This window comes from Carica papaya, chromosome 3 (assembly GCF_054855325.1).
Source record: "Carica papaya isolate Zhongbai chromosome 3, ASM5485532v1, whole genome shotgun sequence".
NCBI classification, from domain to species: Eukaryota; Viridiplantae; Streptophyta; class Magnoliopsida; order Brassicales; family Caricaceae; genus Carica; species Carica papaya.
The window spans coordinates 34,688,624-34,706,760 of record NC_142311.1 but is presented as its reverse complement, the minus strand read 5'-3'; the positions used below and the strand labels follow the sequence as shown (position 1 = coordinate 34,706,760).

General features: G+C 36.2%; 2 protein-coding genes across 2 annotated transcripts; one reads left to right on the top strand and one right to left on the bottom strand.

Moving 5' to 3' along the window:
- The first annotated feature begins 399 nt into the window (after positions 1–399).
- LOC110814739 (3-isopropylmalate dehydrogenase 2, chloroplastic-like) lies at positions 400–5,659 on the top strand. The gene is made up of 11 exons (XM_088216761.1): positions 400–638; positions 795–924; positions 1,038–1,149; positions 2,148–2,223; positions 2,320–2,408; positions 2,719–2,805; positions 3,210–3,326; positions 3,445–3,552; positions 3,684–3,737; positions 3,839–3,991; positions 5,306–5,659. Exons 1-11 carry the CDS (start codon positions 425–427, stop codon positions 5,378–5,380), a joined length of 1,215 nt encoding a protein of 404 aa, XP_088072887.1. The 5' UTR covers positions 400–424; the 3' UTR covers positions 5,381–5,659.
- Positions 5,660–6,525: 866 nt separating this feature from the next.
- On the bottom strand, positions 6,526–17,649 carry ARA-2 (Ras-related small GTP-binding family protein). The gene is made up of 2 exons (XM_022042305.2): positions 17,241–17,649; positions 6,526–7,228 (listed from the first exon to the last, which is right to left on the bottom strand). The coding sequence occupies exons 1-2, from the start codon at positions 17,459–17,461 to the stop codon at positions 6,793–6,795; spliced, it is 657 nt and encodes a 218-aa protein (XP_021897997.1). The 5' UTR covers positions 17,462–17,649; the 3' UTR covers positions 6,526–6,792.
- Between the last annotated feature and the right edge of the window lie 488 nt (positions 17,650–18,137).

The following is an 18,137-nucleotide window of genomic DNA, read 5'->3' as shown; positions in this document are numbered from 1 at the left end:
AAACTCTTTTAAATGTTAAGTTTTAATTCATTTTTAAAATTTCTGGATTCAATGTAAATATAGTATCTATTTATATACATTTGAATTACCTTTTTTTTTAATGATAATATATATAATTCAAATATAATATAAAATTTTTTATTTTATTTTAAAGATAATTTTATAAAATTACATATTAAGCTATAATAAAAAAAATTAATTTTAATATTAAATAAATTTATGAACCAAATTATTAAAAAGAAAATTAATGAGCAATTACACAAAACAGAAACATTTAACGACGTCGTTTTAGCTGACACTACAGTAACATTAATCTGACAGCTATCTTCCCGACTCCACTCTGTTTCACCTTTCCCGTCTGTTGTCCTCTATCAGTCACTATCCGATTCGCTCCGCAACTGCGAGGATCTCTCTCCTCCCGAAAATGGCGGCCGGCATGCAGCTGCATTTCTATCCTGTCAAGGTCCCGTTCTTACCTAAATCAGTTACCAAACAGCTCCTGGGATCCAGCAGAGTCAGGTGCGCCGCCACCACACCTAGTAAGCGCTACGCCATTACTCTTCTTCCCGGCGACGGCATCGGCCCCGAAGTCATCTCCGTCTCCAAGGAAGTTCTCAAGCTCGCTGGTTCTCTCGAAGGTTCGGATCCCGCTAACATTTCATTCCTTTTTAACTTTCTTAGCTTCTCTTTGTTTTGTTTTCTCTGATTCCTAGTATTGTGCATGGTAAGGGATTGCGTTATTTAGAATCACGATGATCTGTGTTTGAGTCTGTGTATTTTTGCACGAACGTTAGGGATTGAATTTAGCTTTCAGGAGATGCCTATGGGGGGAGCTGCCTTGGATTTGGTAGGAGTCCCATTGCCAGACGAAACCCTTTCAGTGGCAAAACAATCTGATGCAGTGCTACTTGGAGCAATTGGAGGGTATTCGTCTTTCTAAATCTCTTTTGAAATTTGTTTGACTATTAAATTTATCATTTTTTCTTTTTTGGTTCAAGTAACTTGTTAATTTTCTTTGATGGTTTTTGTGATTCAAGGTATAAATGGGATAAGAATGAGAAGCACTTGAAGCCAGAGACTGGGTTGCTTAAGCTACGTGAAGGTCTTAAAGTCTTTGCGAATTTGAGACCGGCTACTGTGTTGCCTCAGGTAAATAATTCTGTTTTACTGGGAGCATAGCTGATATAATTTGGATGTTTTGTGCTAAAAATGGAATGTTGTGAGCATTGAGCATTCTCTTTCGCATCTAGAGCTTATCAAATTCACAAGAGTCTCTAGAATTTTGTTTTTTCTATCAAGTAATCCTTTTCATTTTTTATGGTCATAGTCATTAGTTATTTCGTAGCATGTTTAAGTTGATTATTCTGTTGTCTTTCTCATTGGCAAAGAAGTCGCAAGAAAATTGAGTTTATGTTACAATGATGTATATACGAGCTCAACATATTGATTAAGAATTTCAACATTAGTTAGGGGGAATATGATCTTGAACCATTTTGTTATAGTTAGTCCAATGCACTATCTAGCAAGTCATATTTACTAGAGCCCAAACTTGGAATTCAATTGTTTCTTGCTTGTAGTTAATAAAGTTTATGAAATTTGGAGAATATCTCGAACAACTTATTTAAAGTCTAAAAACTGTCTCAAAAGTTGATTTGCTGAATGTTGGGCTTTGAAATTGGTCATGATTGAATAACTTGCAAGTTCTGCATGGTGTGTTGATCAAACATCAATCAAACAGATTGTTACAATGATTATAGTTTTAGATTGTTACAGTGATTATGTCAGCCTGACTGAGAAAAACCAGGTAGAGACTCTAATAAAATTGCTCTGGATAGCTGGTCTTTTAAAATTTGCAACTCTTTAGAGAAAGCTTATAGCTATTAAATAAGTTTTTATGATGATGAAGTCAGCCTGACTGAGAAAAACCTGCTATAGACTGTAATAAAATTGCTCTGGATAATCAATCTTCTAAAATTTGCGACTGTTGAGAGAGAGCTGGTCACTATTAAATAAAATTTGTTACGATGATATTGTGTTGCTTTTTATAGAAGTATTCATTTAAATTTGTGTGCTTGCCTGAATGTATACATGTTCTGTTTCTAATCGATCTTGGTAAAAATGGGTTATTCTTCTTGTCTGCTTTTTAGTTGGTTGATGCATCAACTTTGAAGAAAGAGGTTGCTGAGGGGGTTGACATCATGGTTGTAAGAGAGCTCACTGGAGGTCAGTATACGTTGACTGTAACTGGAATTAAATGGATTTACTTTCATCCTTCTCCTTTTCGATAATCCCTGTCCAAATACTTTTTCCTCAAAATAGGTATTTATTTTGGAAAGCCTAGGGGTTTTGGCACCAATGAAAGTGGTGAGGAGATTGGCTTCAACACTGAGGTGTATGCTAGCCATGAGGTACTCATCTGATATAAGTTTGTTTTCTTATAAATGTTCATGTGAAAGGTAGGCCTCTGATACAAGTAGTTGCTGGATGAGGAGTGTAAATCAAGAGTAGTGCTGATTTATGTACTAATACTCTGCCTTGGACATGTTTTTACCTGAGATATTGTAGGCATTTCCCTGAATCCCTTTGCTGCTACTGTCATTTCCGCTTCATTCCTATAAGTGTCATATAATTCGTTAAAATGATGTCAAATTAGGTGTTTGAATGGTTAGCTTAGTCTCAAGTCAGTTTTTATTTTATTATCAAGTACTTGCATTGCAGGTGGATCGAATTGCTCGTGTTGCATTTGAGACTGCCCGGAAGCGGCTTGGCAAACTTTGCTCAGTTGATAAAGCTAATGTCTTAGAGGCAGGTTTTATTTGCAGAACTACTTTTCTTGAGCTTTTCTTTTGGGTGTTAAATTATGTTCTTTAACACCTTGAAATTTTTGGCCATCATTCTCTATGTCTAGAAGCAAATTTATTTCTCTTTTTTCTTTAATAGTATTAGTAAAAAAAATTATGATAAATTTGTGATAAGCAATTTTCAATTATAGTTTTTATTAAAAAAAATTAATTGATGGTTATAACGAAGGCCATGTTCAGGAAACTTCTTTAACACTCTTTAGGCTGTATCTATACAGAAATAACATGGTCATCAGGCCTCTTGATTGCATTATATCCTAATGGCTGTTTTTAATGCACTAATTTTTCCTATAAGAACAGAATGGTAACTAAGATGCAAACATATGTATGTGTATTACCGTTATCCAGGCATCAATGTTGTGGAGGAAGAGAGTTACATCAATAGCCTCCCAGTATCCTGATGTTGAGCTCTCACACATGTATGTTGATAATGCTGCAATGCAGCTTGTTCGCAATCCAAAGCAGGTTTGTATTTCAAGCAAGTTCGTAAACTCTTTTAATTTTATGTTACTGGAGTGAAGATCCAGCGCTTTATTTATTGCAATGGGAAATCTAACGATGCCTAAACAATGAAATATGACAGTTTGACACAATTGTGACGAACAACATCTTTGGTGACATTTTATCTGACGAGGCTTCAATGATTACTGGAAGTATAGGGATGCTGCCATCTGCTAGTCTTGGTGAATCTGTATGGTTAATTATTTATCTTGTTTGAACCAATCCCAAATTTTTTGTGGGAGTTTGAAAAGAAATGCTGTAGCAGGCTTCATTAAGGAGATATTAATCTCACTTTGCTCAATTAAAACTTCCATGAAACAGGGACCTGGATTGTTTGAACCCATACATGGTTCTGCTCCTGATATTGCCGGACAGGTAACATTTTCTCTCCAAAATAAAAAGGGTTTTTATTTTATTAAATTTTATTTGAAAGAAAAAGAGAAAGGGAGAACATAGATTACAAATGAAATATGCAGGACAAGGCAAATCCATTGGCAACAATGCTCAGTGCTGCAATGCTTTTGAGGTATGGACTGAGAGAAGAAAGTGCTGCAAAAAGAATCGAGAATGCTGTTTTGGATGCTCTGAATCGAGGGTTTAGAACGGGTGACATTTATTCTGCTGGAACTGTATGTCTTCATAATACCAATCCTGTGCTTTTGCTTTTTGCAAATTCATTTTGTTGATAAGCTAAAAAAACATCAATGCTTTCTAGCATTTTGCTGGAGCCAAGGAAATGGATCAGAATAGTGCACTAAGATGGTTGAGTTTTTCTGCCTTTCCCTTTTGTCGTTTCTATCGGTAATTCTATAATAAACATAGGACTTCTTAGAAGCATCTGGGTTTTGAAGTGCAAATTTTTGAGTTTGTCACAACAAGCTCATCAATATTCTTTGTTACTGTTTTCTTGCCTATTTCCTATGCTGTCCTTCTGGAATGTTATCTTGCTGAGAATTTTCACTCTTCTTGTCTGCCTACTGCCTAACATATTTTTCCCAGTACTGTCTATCCAGAATGTTTTCTTGCTGAGCAATTCTCTTTCGCTCTTCTTATCCATCTATTGCCTAATTTTTCTTTCTGGCGCTGTCAATCTTGAATGTTCTCTTGCCAAGCTGTTCTTTTTCATTCTTCTTATTTGTCTGTTACTAAACATATATCAAGCAAGCAGCCATCTTTATTTTTCCTGGATTCTTTCCATACAAGTTATGTATAAAGTTCAGCACCCAAAGTTCTAACCTTTCTATGTATAAGATGGGAGTAGCCACTAATGTCCATTTTGCTTTACTCCAATTCATTTCCTTATTTATAACTTCATTAGGTAAGATTACATTATAATTTTTATATTAAAAAATTATTTTAAAAAGAAATTATATTAAAAAATCCTCCATGCCATTCCTGAATTCTTTGGGAGATAGGTTCTCTGTTCTGGCTTTTCAAAATGGATATTAAAAGTTCATCCAAGAAATTGAAGGTGAGACTGGACGTAGTTCACATATGAATATAATAACTTAATCCTACTTATCAATATAATAAATGAAGGAATAAGATAAGAATTGAATGAAAATTGAACCAACAGTATCTAAAAGAATGTCTTTTGTATATTCATTTACTCATGTTGTATGTTAAGCAGCAACTCAGGGATGGTCTGCTTGACAAGATAACTTCTTGTCTGGGGTAATGGGTGCTGGGAAGGCAGTAACCAACTGATAGAAGGAAACCATTGAGGTCTTTCTGATTTCGAGCAAAATAAAAAATTTTCTTTCTTCTGGTTTTATGGAACAAGTCTTGATGAAAACAAATCATATTTTGGTGATTGAAATTTTCTGTTAGGTGATAAAGATTTGCATCCCTGTGATTTATTTTACAGTACTTAGAAGCAGTTGCATTCAAACATTACTATATTGCTTTGATGATTATTAATGGCATCCATTTTGCTTGAGCAGAAATTGGTGGGATGCAAGAAAATGGGTGAAGAAGTATTGAAATCAATAGACTCCCCAGTCCCCACTGCTGTTTGAATTGAGACCAGAAGAACTATATGACGGTACTTCCTCTGATTTTGGGTTTTTCTCAAACTCATATACTGGGAAGCCCACTATGCCCAGTGAAAGTGGAAGTACACTCCTCACTTTATCTTATTCTTTCAGCATTCCTAGCACTTCGAAATTGTATGATTGGTCTTCTCCTCATTTCTCACTGAAACTGAAACCTTGTATTATTAGTGAACAACAAGCCTTTAATATAAAAACGAGAACCAGTGTTTCCATTGCCAACACAAATGCACTATTAGACCAAAAGCTTGCCTCTAGTTGTCAGCTGCTCCTCAACTCTTGGGTTCAGTTTCTTCAAGCAGCTTCAGTACCTGCAAATTACAAAAGGGGTTGCAGCGAAAAAATTATTATGACTGTTGTTTGTTTTCAGTAAGTTTCAGTTGCTGCCTCTGGAATCTATCTCTCTCTCTTCCAAGTTCCTTCGTGTTGTTTCTTCTTTACTTGGATAGTTTTCTCTGGTGCTGTCATTTTTGGTTGATACCCTAGTTTCTTCATGCTGTTATATTATACCTGATAATCTTGAGATTATCTTTGAAGGTGCCTTCTTGTTCTTTAGAATCATTAGTTTACATTTCATTCAATCTGGAATAGAAATGCTCTGCCATATAAAGATTGCTAATCCTCAACTGGAAAGTCTTCAATCTACCAAGTAGAGATTGAGGGACTACAAAATTTGGCTACATTGTGATTTCAACAAAACATGTTCTCATATTATATTATAACCATTACAGTAGTTTCTTAAGATTTTATATGTTATCTTTACAATAATCTTTCTTAACATATTAAAACAATGGATTTATTTCTATATGTAATTTATTTAGTTATAATATTTATTTAAAATACAACCTATACTGAATTGTATTTATATTTTCAAATTTATATTTTTACTTTTCACCACAAAAATTATCCATAAAATTAACTTTCATTTACACTACATTCCAATTTTGATTTTATCAAATGAAAATTTAAACTCAAACTCATCCTCCTACCAACTAATTCAGTTGTATAACGTGTACTAAAACTGCCTTGGATGCAAACAATCCAAGAACCTTTAAGAGGGTTAAAATCTGAAAACCTAAATAAAATAGCAAACAGTCCAAGACTCTTGAGGGTTAAAACCTGAAACCCCAACCTTTATGCCTCAGGGGTTTAAAGATGTTATAAAACAATAGATATGACTGCTTAAATTCAAGTACAGAAGGAAGAAATCCACAAAGTCTGGTTATTATAGTCACTTTTTCTGCAATCTAGCCTCTGGGACTATCATTGAAGACAATACTGTCATACAAGACTACCATTCTAGACGTCAATACTCCCTGTGACTGTATAAAAAAGAAATAAACCGATGCTGGGAAATCAACCAGAATCCAAGACAAACCCTAGCTTGAGCAGCAACCGATTCTCTTGAGGACAGACGTGTCATCTTTGACATTTATTGTCTCTCCTTTTGAAGGAACAGCAGAAGAAGCTCCATCACCACCTCCCTCAACAGCCCTCTTGCTCACTATACGATATATCTGGGTAAGAACTTCAGTGAAGGCATTTTCCACATTAGTTGCATCCAAGGCAGAAGTCTCCATGAAATACAGGGACTCCCTCTCTGCAAAAGTTTGCCCATCCTCTGTTTTAACTGCTACAAGGTGTCGAAGATCTGATTTGTTGCCAATGAGCATGACAACAATGTTTGGATCAGTGTGCTCCCTCAGTTCCTTCAACCATCTTGCTGCATTCTCGAATGTAGAATGTCTTGTGACATCATAAACAAGTAGAGCACCAACAGCTCCACGATAATAAGCACTTGTAATGGCACGGTACCTATCAGAGCAATGAGAAGAATTATTCAGGCTAAGAAGCATAAACTACAGTTACTGCATTGAGGTCATGACATATAGAACAATATATGTATATATATATAATGCCACCCAGGCTTTGCTGGGATGGTAGGATAGGTAGGACTTGTAAAGGAACCCTTATTAACTGATAAATATCAGTTCATTGTCACCCCATCAAACTTTTTTAAAAAATAATAATAATAAAAAATAAACAGTATTATTAACAAAGACACCAAGGAGGAATAAATCAACAAAGGTTTCTTAAATCCTCGATAGTATCACTCCATAAACTACCTTGTATATGATGCAAAATGACAAGTTAAATTGGAATAATTTAACATTAGAGAATGTTTTTATAGTTATAACTGTTATTATTAGTATTTTTTAGGTTTATTCAGACTATCTAGAAAAAATTTTGAGTTTAATTAACGATGTAGATACTTCTGATTTGTTATTGAAAAAGAAAAAAAGAAAACTTTGATTTCAGCCTAATCATAGTTTCATAGTTTCATTGCGAAAACTGAGATAATTATCAATCCATTATAATTAGTGCCTATAACCCGTCAGAACCATCCTTCCTGCGTGATGCCTACAACCCCTCAGAACCATCCTCCCTGATTCTCCATACTCTTTGGTTCAATTTCTACCTGCTCGCTTATATGTTTGTTGAACTAATCCCCATCCACCTTTCTCCGTAGTTAGTGGTACAAGACATCCTGGCCATCTTTTCTTCTTTTGCCAAGACAGCATTATCCCCCATTTTTGACAAGGTTGTTTCACTTGCTGCTTCTTCCAAAACAAAAATAAACCCTTAAAAAACTGGAGAGGCTCTCCACCGATCATTCTCAATCATGTGCCATGAACTCAAAGGAGACTTGTTTTCTCATGAAAATAAATACCATGGTGTTAACCTGCAAGCTTTCAAAGCTACCACAGATGAACTAGCTCTCATTCATAATCTAATATCTGATGAAGAAATCACCACCAACATGCTCAATGCATTAGGCCTAAATTTAAGAAGCTTGCTGTCATAACTCAAGCCCCCAATTACCTGATCAAGTTTAAGGAACTGAATAACAAGCTGAATTTGAGTATTATGCTTTCCTCAATAGTGAGGAATCTCGCATTAACAACACTGTCATAAATGCCAACTACATATTCCATCATAATACTCAGTCCAATGGTTATTCACAGCACAACAGTGTGATAATAACATCACCATCAACATGCTCAACAGCATTGGTCCTAAATTTGAGAAGCTAGACTGTTGTAATTCAAGCTTGTGATAATCCAATCATGTCCTAAGCATCATATATATACAAATATATATATATATATAATGCTTTCCTCAAATGCAAGGAATCTTGCAGTAACGACAAATATAAGAGCTGTTATACTTCAGCCCGAATACTTGGTTAACTCTCAACAACAACATTTTGGTTGCAACAACTGCTCCTGGTCAAGCCAAACTCGTGGGGCCAACAAAAACCAACATTCTCAGCATTGTTCCTAGTCCTCTTCAGCATCAATTATTTGTCAACTTCTATACAAACAAGGTTACTCAGGTAATGCTTGTCACCACTACGGGATACCTCTACCTCACAATCGATGTTGCTCCCTTCTACTTGCAACAGAAAAATCTAACCTTGCTGGTCGATTCTACAACCTACCACCATGTGACTGCTGATGATAATGGATCAGGTTTACCTATTCCAACTGTTCATTTGTCCAATTTAGCTCTTAAAAGTGTCCTTTGTGTCTCTTCTGTACAAAGAAATGAAATCTTTGTTCTCAGCTTTTCTAATCATGCGCCAATTGGAAACTTTCCATCTTCTTTTGCAGTGAAGGATCTTAGTACAGTAGAGGAAGTTCTGCAAGATAAAAAGTAGGATGCTGTGTAGAAATGGCCAACCTCAAGGTCCTTTGATTTCTTGACTACTCAAATAAGCTTGATGCTTACAACTGTCGTCTTGACCATCCATCGACTGCTATTTAAGCAAAACTAGCTAGGTCTAACCCCTTCCTGGTGTCTCTGTCTAATCTGGATAGGTGCTCTTGTAACCCTCAAAAAGTCAACAAAGTGCCCATTTGAAATTCAATTTCAATCAGTAATGCTCTAGCCTCCATTAGACCTTATTGTCTCTGATGACTGTGACTTGCTCTAATAATTGATAAACTTTGTATTATGGATTCTTTTTGGACCATTTTACAAAAATATACTTGGACTTTAGCCTGCTTACCCCCTCAATAACAAGTCTGATATATCTTCCATATTTCCACAGTTCAAGGCTATAGGTGAAAACACTTTCTGGAGACAAAAAACTCTCTACAGACACCACATAAACTTTAAATAAATGGTGATGCAAAGTACATTAAACTTGGTCAATGTCTCCAATTCAATGACATTAGTCATTTCTCCACTCCAAACGCAACTAAACAAAACGAGACTGCTGAGCGAAAAAAACTGTCACATCATTGAAACTGACCGAAAACTCAAGGATAGTGCAGCAATAGCCCTTTCTATTCGGTTCTTGGTGCATTTAGGGTAGTCTTGCACCTCATCAATCAATTACTTGCATATACTCTAGTTTTTCTATCCCTACAAGCACCTGTTTAATTTAACACCTTCTCTTAAGTTGCTGACTTTTGCGTTCTTTGCTACCCACTATTATGCCTTTACATACAACTCACACACAATTGAACCTTGTTCCATGCAGTGTGTATTTCTTTCTTGGCTACTCTCTGAATTAGAGTACCTACTTTTATTGACATTTTCCAGGGTTAGCTCTACACTACCTGCCATGTCACCTTTGTTGGGACTGTTTTTCCGTTGGAGGAAACCAAACTGCATTATCCTCAGGTCGAGACTTCAGATGATCCCGGTTGGCATATACCACCTATTGTCTCCAATCCTCTGTTACTGTTGTCCCTTTTTCTCCACATTGAGTATCTAACTAGGGCAATCCATTGAGCTTGTGTGCAGAGACACTTAAGCCATCACTGAGGTTAAGTTGGTATGTGTGCGTGAGGAAGTCACTGTATGCAGAAAGCTTGTCATCCAGCTCCTCGTGGGTGTTGGGCGATCCATTGGCACAGGCAGCTGCTCAGATTTATTTAAATTGGACGCATGCACCACTAAGACAAATCATCATCCAAGACCAGTGCATCACTTAGAACCAACTCATCAGTAATAGCTTTGACCAATTTCAGGTAGTCCTCAAGTGTTTTTCAGCCACAATGCAGTGGTCAATTTTTCTTTCAGATACATCACAGGAGCATGTGATTTGTTAGCATACAGTTTCTCTTGGCTTCACATGGAGAATCAAGTAATAAGCCAAACAATACTTATACAAAGATTGACAGAAGGGGCTATCCCTATATATATATGGTCCAGGCTAAATATCAGAGAGACAAATTGTGCTTGCCAGGATGGGTTGTTTTGAAACAAGAGTTTCAGGGGGAGCTAACTGTGACATTTATGGACAGAAAGGTTTGATTTGTTGTAATGGGTATGGCCCCAGCAGTAATCAGGGAAAGAGTGCGAGAGAAGGGTGCGTTGTGGGAAGAACCGGACATAGTGGAGAATAAAGAAACTTCGTTGAAGGTATTTAAGAACGCTGATATCATAAAGAGGTTGAAGGTGTTTTTCTGTGTAGTGTTGAATAGCAAAAGTTACAGATTACGTAGTGTATCATGTGTTATGATAACTACAGAATTATTTAATCGAGAAGTATACACTTAGCTGGTTCAGTTATCTAGTCACATGAGTAGAGCTCTTTTACGGCTTTTGCACAAGTTATCCTCATTATGTCTTCTCCCCTACCTTAATTGCAAACTGATCTTTTCTCATTCTCTTGTGAATTTCAGGACAAGAATTTGGGGAGAATGATTGAACGTGCTAAGGCTCAGCTGGTTATACTTCCTGGATACACCTGACTGACTCAGCACCATTCTCTCCATACCATATTAGACAAGTTATGGTTGTACCACAAAAAAAGAGTATCAGGACACCCTTCTTTCTCCACCCTTAAGATCATGTTTCCCTCTTTATTTTCTAATTGCAACAATGGAAGTTTACACTATAATGTATGTGAACTAGCAAAACACCAGCGTGTAACTCTTACTCCTACTAATAAAATAATTTTCCCTTTCAACTAACTTATTGGGATCTCTCTAATATTCCTAGATCTATAGGGCACAGTGGTTTTGTTTCCTCTATTGACGATTGTACTCGGATTACCTAACTTTTTTCTGTTGTCTAAAACTAAACTCAGTCGTATTATTCCTCAGTTTCATACCACAATTAAAACTCAATTTGAGGTCACAATTAAATATTTTAGAACTGATGATACTCGAGATTACTTTAGCTAGACCTTAACCACCTTCTTTTAAAAAGAAGAAATTGTTCATGAGTTTTCCTGTATATATACTCCATAATAAATTGGAGCCACTGAACAAAAAAAAAAAGTCATTTGCTTACTGCCACATGTCTCTTCTTGTTCCAAAACCATGTCCATAAACACTACTAAGGGAGAAGCTGTCTTAACTACCACATATCTTATTACTCAATTACCATCTAGAATACTAGATTTTCAAAGTTCAATGTAAATTCTACCTACTTTCTTTCCAGAAGTACGCATCACCAATAACTTTATACCTCGTGTCTTTGGATATATTAATTATGTTCACATACATCAGTATCAAAGAGGAGAAATCGACCATAGGATAATCAGATGTATCTTCGTAGAATATTCATCCACTCAAAAAGGATACAAATGTTACCATCCATCCACAAAAAAAAATTTGTGTCCATTGATGTGACTGTTGCTGAGACTGAGTGATTTTTTAACCAACTATTTTTTTAAATAATCCCCGAGTGAGATTTCAGTATCTGCATCAGCTTCCTCGGCATCCAGATGCTGACATGCCCCAACTTGAGGATTATTTAACCAAACTTATCTTCAAGATGAGACTATATTAGAAGACAAAGAAAAAATGAGAAATTCATTTTTTTGACGTTCCTGCCCTGGCCTCAAACACATTGCCATTCAGACATTTTTCTTCATTATCTGAGCCCTTTGCCTCACCAAAAGATCAGAATCCACAAAATGAATCCAAAACCTCACAAGATAAGTCTGATCAGCAACCTATACAGAACCCACATTTTGCCCATGTATATTCAATAAGAAAAAACCTCGACTCTAGTTCAAAGTAGGTCCAAGAATCAGATCCGGATACTAGAAGTGAGGTAACCTCTAAGAATCACTATTATCTCTAAAAAAACCTCAAAGAATCACTATCTTTCTAATAGTAGTTTACCTATTGTACTTACAAAATGAACTAGAGAATGCACCAAGCACCCGAGCTAGTGATTTTTGTAACATTATATCGCAACTTTTTCTTTGCTAATTTCAATCTTCCACGATTGAATGGAAAACTTGCACCTGACTTACCACTGTTTTAGAGAAGGAACACAAACTAGCCAGCTTCAAGTCTCCCATGTCTCCCCCAAACACCAGCTCATGGATCTTCTCACAAACCACAGAATAAAACTTGACTGCTGCAATTTTGATCCAATGTTGGAGTCTATTATGGCTCCCCAATCTTGAAGGGACATATAGTAGTCGCGCAATTATCTAACTTATACTAGGACTCCTAGTATAGGTTTTACCACTTTTATCTCCATCGCTTTTGAACATTCATCCCTTTGCAATACCTGATTAAGTCATGTTTGTAACTGACCTGTTATCTCTTAGCATGTCCATCATATATAAGGTTGTATAGGATTCTGTATACTGCCCTCTGACTCGAACGTGAGGACAGCTCTGCTATAGGAGGACTAGCTTGAATTGAAGGACTAAGTAGAAGGCTTTGGATTGGATTATTTTGCGCAAAGGAATTGAAACCAGAATTAATTTCAACATAGGCCAACAAGACCCTCAAAAAGAAGCATCTCTATCACGAGTGAGTCAACTTTTTTCCAAAGTCTAGCTTCCATCTTGAGAATATCCTGACCATTACGCCATCTTTGCATTGCATAACACCATATTTGTAGCAACTTGTGAGAAAAATAGATTTCCAGTTCAAGTAATTGGCAAAATCAAGGATTTCAGTAACATACTTTTTGGTGTTGGGAGACCCTGACAGAAGGGCGAGAAAAATGAGTAGGAACAGAGGACGATAAGGATGTTTGAACTAGAAGAAGAAGAATCTCCCATGGTGAAATTGGAGAGAAAAAAGAACTAAAGAGCCTTATTTCAGCTGCAGCATCATGTATGTTTTATGAATAAGTTCTCTTAGTATGTAATATTATTGTTGATATGCTATATATAAAAAAGTACAAGAATGAAAATTACAGAAGCCCTGCTATAGGATAAACACTGAAAAAAGAGAAATATAAAAACAGTTGTATGTCTATACTATAACAAGGTCCCAGCATTTTATTACATTCGGACACATTCTGATTGCCAAGTTCAGTTATAAAGGAAACCGCCCATGTCAAATAGTGGATACATATAGAACCAAAAAGTATAGTAGCTTGTAAAGTCATTAAACTTGGAAAAAATCCATAAAGCTCAAATCAGGCAGTCCATCGGTTAAGCAGAATAAAAAGTGAAAGAGTGACAAGGAAAACATGATGTGATACAAAGCATTCAATTCCAAACAGACTAGAACAGGTTAGAATGATATCAGGCAGTCAGTTTCAAAAAACTAGAACTTCAACGCACATGGTACATACATGGCATTTAATTTGAAGCCAAGTAACAATATTCATTAGGAGGATAAGTAGAGGTCAGAAAATTCACCAACATGAAATGAAATAAGCTCAAAGACTGTAACACTCTAATTTTATTTTTATTATTATTATTAGAATTATTATTATTTTATTTTATTTTATTTTATTTTTTCTTTTATTTATTATTTAAGTAATAATATAATTGTTTTAATTTAATTTAATTTAATTTAATAGAAATAAAAATAATAATAATGATAAAAATGGGTAAAATTATTTTTGGGGTTTAATTGAAAACAATTTTGGAAAAAATGGGTGAAAATTTAGATTTTGGAAGTATTTTTGAAAAGAAAATCGGAAACCGGTGGTCAAAACGCAATTTAGAAAATTTGCGCCACATTAGCAGTCCGATCAGCAGCTCCGGCCAACCAGAATACGCCGCGTGGTAGAGACGCTGATGCAGAAAGGCCACGTGAAACGGGCCACGTGGGCGATCCACGTGCGCGCGATCGAACGGCTGAGATCTGTTCCCGCGCACACGGACAGCCCAGATTAAACGCGCGCGCGGACAGCCCAGATTGCACGCGTACGGACGGCTCAGATTAAAAGGAAAATGTTATAAATAATCTTATCCACACCCAACCCCAAACCCTAGCCGCCAGAGCTCTCGCCGGAGAAGACAGCCCAGCCACCGGAGGAACCGACCGCCGCCACCCCCCGCTGCGCCGGAGCACTTTCCAGCCGCCAAACGAGTTAAAATTTCTCATCTTGGCTCGGATTTCGATGCTGAACCCCCATATGGCCAAATCGGAGCCAAACCACCGGCCAATTGACCGGAAAACGCCGCCGCAGGTTTTCTCGATTTTTGCTTCCAATGAGGACCTTCCCAATTCCCGTTCGATGTAATTTTTACACCACTGTGACCACCGTCCTTTCCTCTACAGGTTGACCAGAACAAAACGCCAAATTGTGACTCGCGCAGGAGGAGCCGCCGCACCCGAGAGCTCCACCCCCGGTAAGTCTCAATTTTCTGTATTTTTTTAGCCCACCGAAGGCCCTACATGCGGAGGAGCCGCCATGCCGGAATTCTGAAATTGGCCAAGGAGGCCCTAGGTCTGATTTGGAGTTTTTTGGGGGCATGTGCAGGTACCGAAAGTGTGTTTCAGTTCCCGAAAAAAAATTTAGGGAATTTAAGTACTGCCTGTAGGCACAATGAAAAACCGATTTTAGACTTCAAATCAAGTAAGGATCTCTCACCCTATTTCCTATCACGGTATTAAAGTTTAATAAATGATAAAACGGTATTTTATGAATTCATGGATATGTATAATTAATTAAGGTTGCTAATGGAACCCGAATCTGATATGTTTTTCGGTCAATTCCTATTTGATTTATTTTACAGTCTAAATGCAGTGTAGTATCTGATTTGTTTATTCTGTGGCTTCGTATGCATGATTCACTGTTTAATTTATTATGGTTTGATTATTGTGAACCCGATGTTATATTTGCCTTTTTTGGTGTTCGTTACTGGTTTACGTATTTATGTTTGATTGGGTAATTGAGACTAAGAACAAATAAGAATGGGATTGAATTGATAAATGGATAGGTTAACAGCCTCACTAGACATCCTGGGAGATGGTGGACGGACCGGGTCCATAGGGGACCCTACCGGGAACGTTGTCTCTCATACCGGACGGGGTATGGAGACTTTAAATGTTTTGGCGCTCATACCGGACGGGGTATGGGGACAGCCCGCTTCACCCTCATACCGAACGGGATATTGAAGTTTATTGTTTTGGCGCCCATACCGGACGGGGTATGGAGACAGCCCTGGAATTAAGTTGTTAACATGAATGGTTCACGTGTGACGGAAACCCCTATGGATCCTCATGAATACTGGTAGGCTGGTAAAAGAGGAAATTTATTGCCTAATGATTGAAATATTAAAAGTATGACATGTGTTGTGTTATGTTACAAAGTGCATATGATTTCATAATATTATTGTTTTCATAAGTTGTTTTCATGAATTTCACCGAACTAAGTGGACAGTAAAAGGGTTTTATTATTGATAAATGAGATTGTTATAAATTATGTTCCATTAGTCGTTTTTATTTTCTACCAACCTTTACTTCTGTGATAGTGAGATAGTGTGACATCTTTATCGGACTAGTGTATCTCATTTCTTACTTAACCATTTTAGATCAGGAGAATTTGGTTCCCGAGCCCGTTCCGCAAGAAAACGGCGAGTAGATGCCTAAAAGATTTTATAATTTTTCTTATAGTATTCATTTCTAATATTTACTTTAATTAACTTATTCTTTCATACGTTTAATACGTTTTGGTTATTGTGTAAGGGATGTTAATTATAATATTTTATTTCACTTCCGCACTTAAAATTTTATATATGCGTTTTCTTTTAATTTCCAAGATCGTTACAAATACACTGAATTGCAATATGCCAAAATCCCAACAAATGTATAGTAAGTGGTGGAACATTCATGGAACATTCATAGATTCTTCTTAATCATTGATGACCCTTAATTATTTTGTTTTGGCTTTCATTTCAAAATTTGACCTCAAACCAATAAGGAAACGTGTCAATCACCCAGATTGTTAAAACCAACAACCTCAAGGAAGTCGATTACAAAAATAGTTAACTAACTCCGCGGAACCATAAAATTTCGGTGCATGAAGGTAGAGAAAGTAGAACAAGACTAAAAGAAGATGAGGCTTAAAAACAGGAAGAATACTAGTACCCTTTATCAAGAGCCGTTCAGAAAGCAAAACCCTAAATTCAGATAAAAAGATTGTTCTCACATGTACATATGTATATGTACAACCGCAGACAAGAAATTAGACCCTAAGAAAGCATGAAAAACTTCACACAACTGGATAAGAATTCAAACAAAAACTAGAAAAACCTGATTATGAATATCAAACCATGTATAGAGAATGTCATCCAGTTCAAAGATCAAAAGCAATACTACCACTGAAATTAGTTCACAGATCATCTGATACTTTACAAAGGAAAATACTAACTACCCAGCTTGAGAATCAAAACACATGTCCATATATATAAAACAAAAAGCACTAGGAAACTTTGACCGAGGGCTCTATTAAAAACAAAAACATCAAATACATGAAACCCATCAAAATTTCAAGACCAAACTACAAGAACCCACCAAAAAACTTAAGCGAAAAGTAGCAAAAATTGAAAACCTAAAGAACAAATCTCAACAGGGGGAAAAATGGAAACCCAAACCTTTCCTGTCCAGCAGTATCCCAAATTTGAGCCTTGATGACCTTGCCATCAATCCTTAAACTCTTAGTGGCAAACTCAACCCCGATAGTAGATTTAGACTCGAGATTGAACTCGTTTTTTGTGAACCTTGAAAGCAAGTTGGATTTGCCCACACCGGAGTCGCCAATCAAAACCAACTTGAAAAGGTAATCGTAGTCATCTTCGGGCTTGTACCCAGCCATGTCCTACCACTCTTTTTCTTGCTTCTTTTCACAGTAACTCGGAATTCAAACTTCAGAAAAAGCTGTTCAAAATGGAGAGAAGAGAGAGAGAGACGTCTAGTGTTTTAGCTTTGGTGGCCTCTAAATTTGGAGGAGATGGGAAGTTGGGTGCTCTAGTGGGAATGACAAGGATCGGTGCGGGGCTTGGTAGCCTGGAACCTTGCCATTAAAGTTAAAAAAAAACAGAAAGATAGTTTGTAGTATTATTGATTATGTGTTTATTTAATTATTAAAATGTATAAATATTTATTTAAAATTTTATATGATCAAAAAAGGAAGTTTCTTTATTAGTAAGGACTTTATATTATGAGTTATGCATTTTTCATTTATGTTTTAAATTTTAATTTAGAAAATTTGTACAATCTTTATGTGTATCTCTATCATTTTCAAACTATATAATTATTCTACAATCAATACTTATGTTCGAAGGGAATTTTATTTTATATGTACCATCAAGTTTTTGACATTATTATCATTTCTTTACATAATTTCATGATTTATTATATTGTTTAAGAATGGAGGTATTTTCATATATTGGTGTATAATTTCATAATTTAGTATATTGTTTAAGAATAGAGATATTGTCATATATTGGTCTATATTATCTGCAAAAATAGTTATGCTTGCGTTTATTATT

Coding starts and splice junctions, on each gene's coding strand:
- LOC110814739 (XM_088216761.1), top strand. CDS start 425: ATGGCGGCCGGCATGCAGCTGCATTTCTATCCTGTCAAGGTCCCGTTC. Junction 2,224..2,319: donor TGTAAGAGAGCTCACTGGAG/GTCAGTATACGT, acceptor TCCTCAAAATAG/GTATTTATTTTGGAAAGCCT. Junction 3,327..3,444: donor TTGTTCGCAATCCAAAGCAG/GTTTGTATTTCA, acceptor GAAATATGACAG/TTTGACACAATTGTGACGAA.
- ARA-2 (XM_022042305.2), bottom strand. CDS start 17,461: ATGGCTGGGTACAAGCCCGAAGATGACTACGATTACCTTTTCAAGTTG. Junction 7,229..17,240: donor GATACTGCTGGACAGGAAAG/GTTTGGGTTTCC, acceptor TTGCTCTGATAG/GTACCGTGCCATTACAAGTG.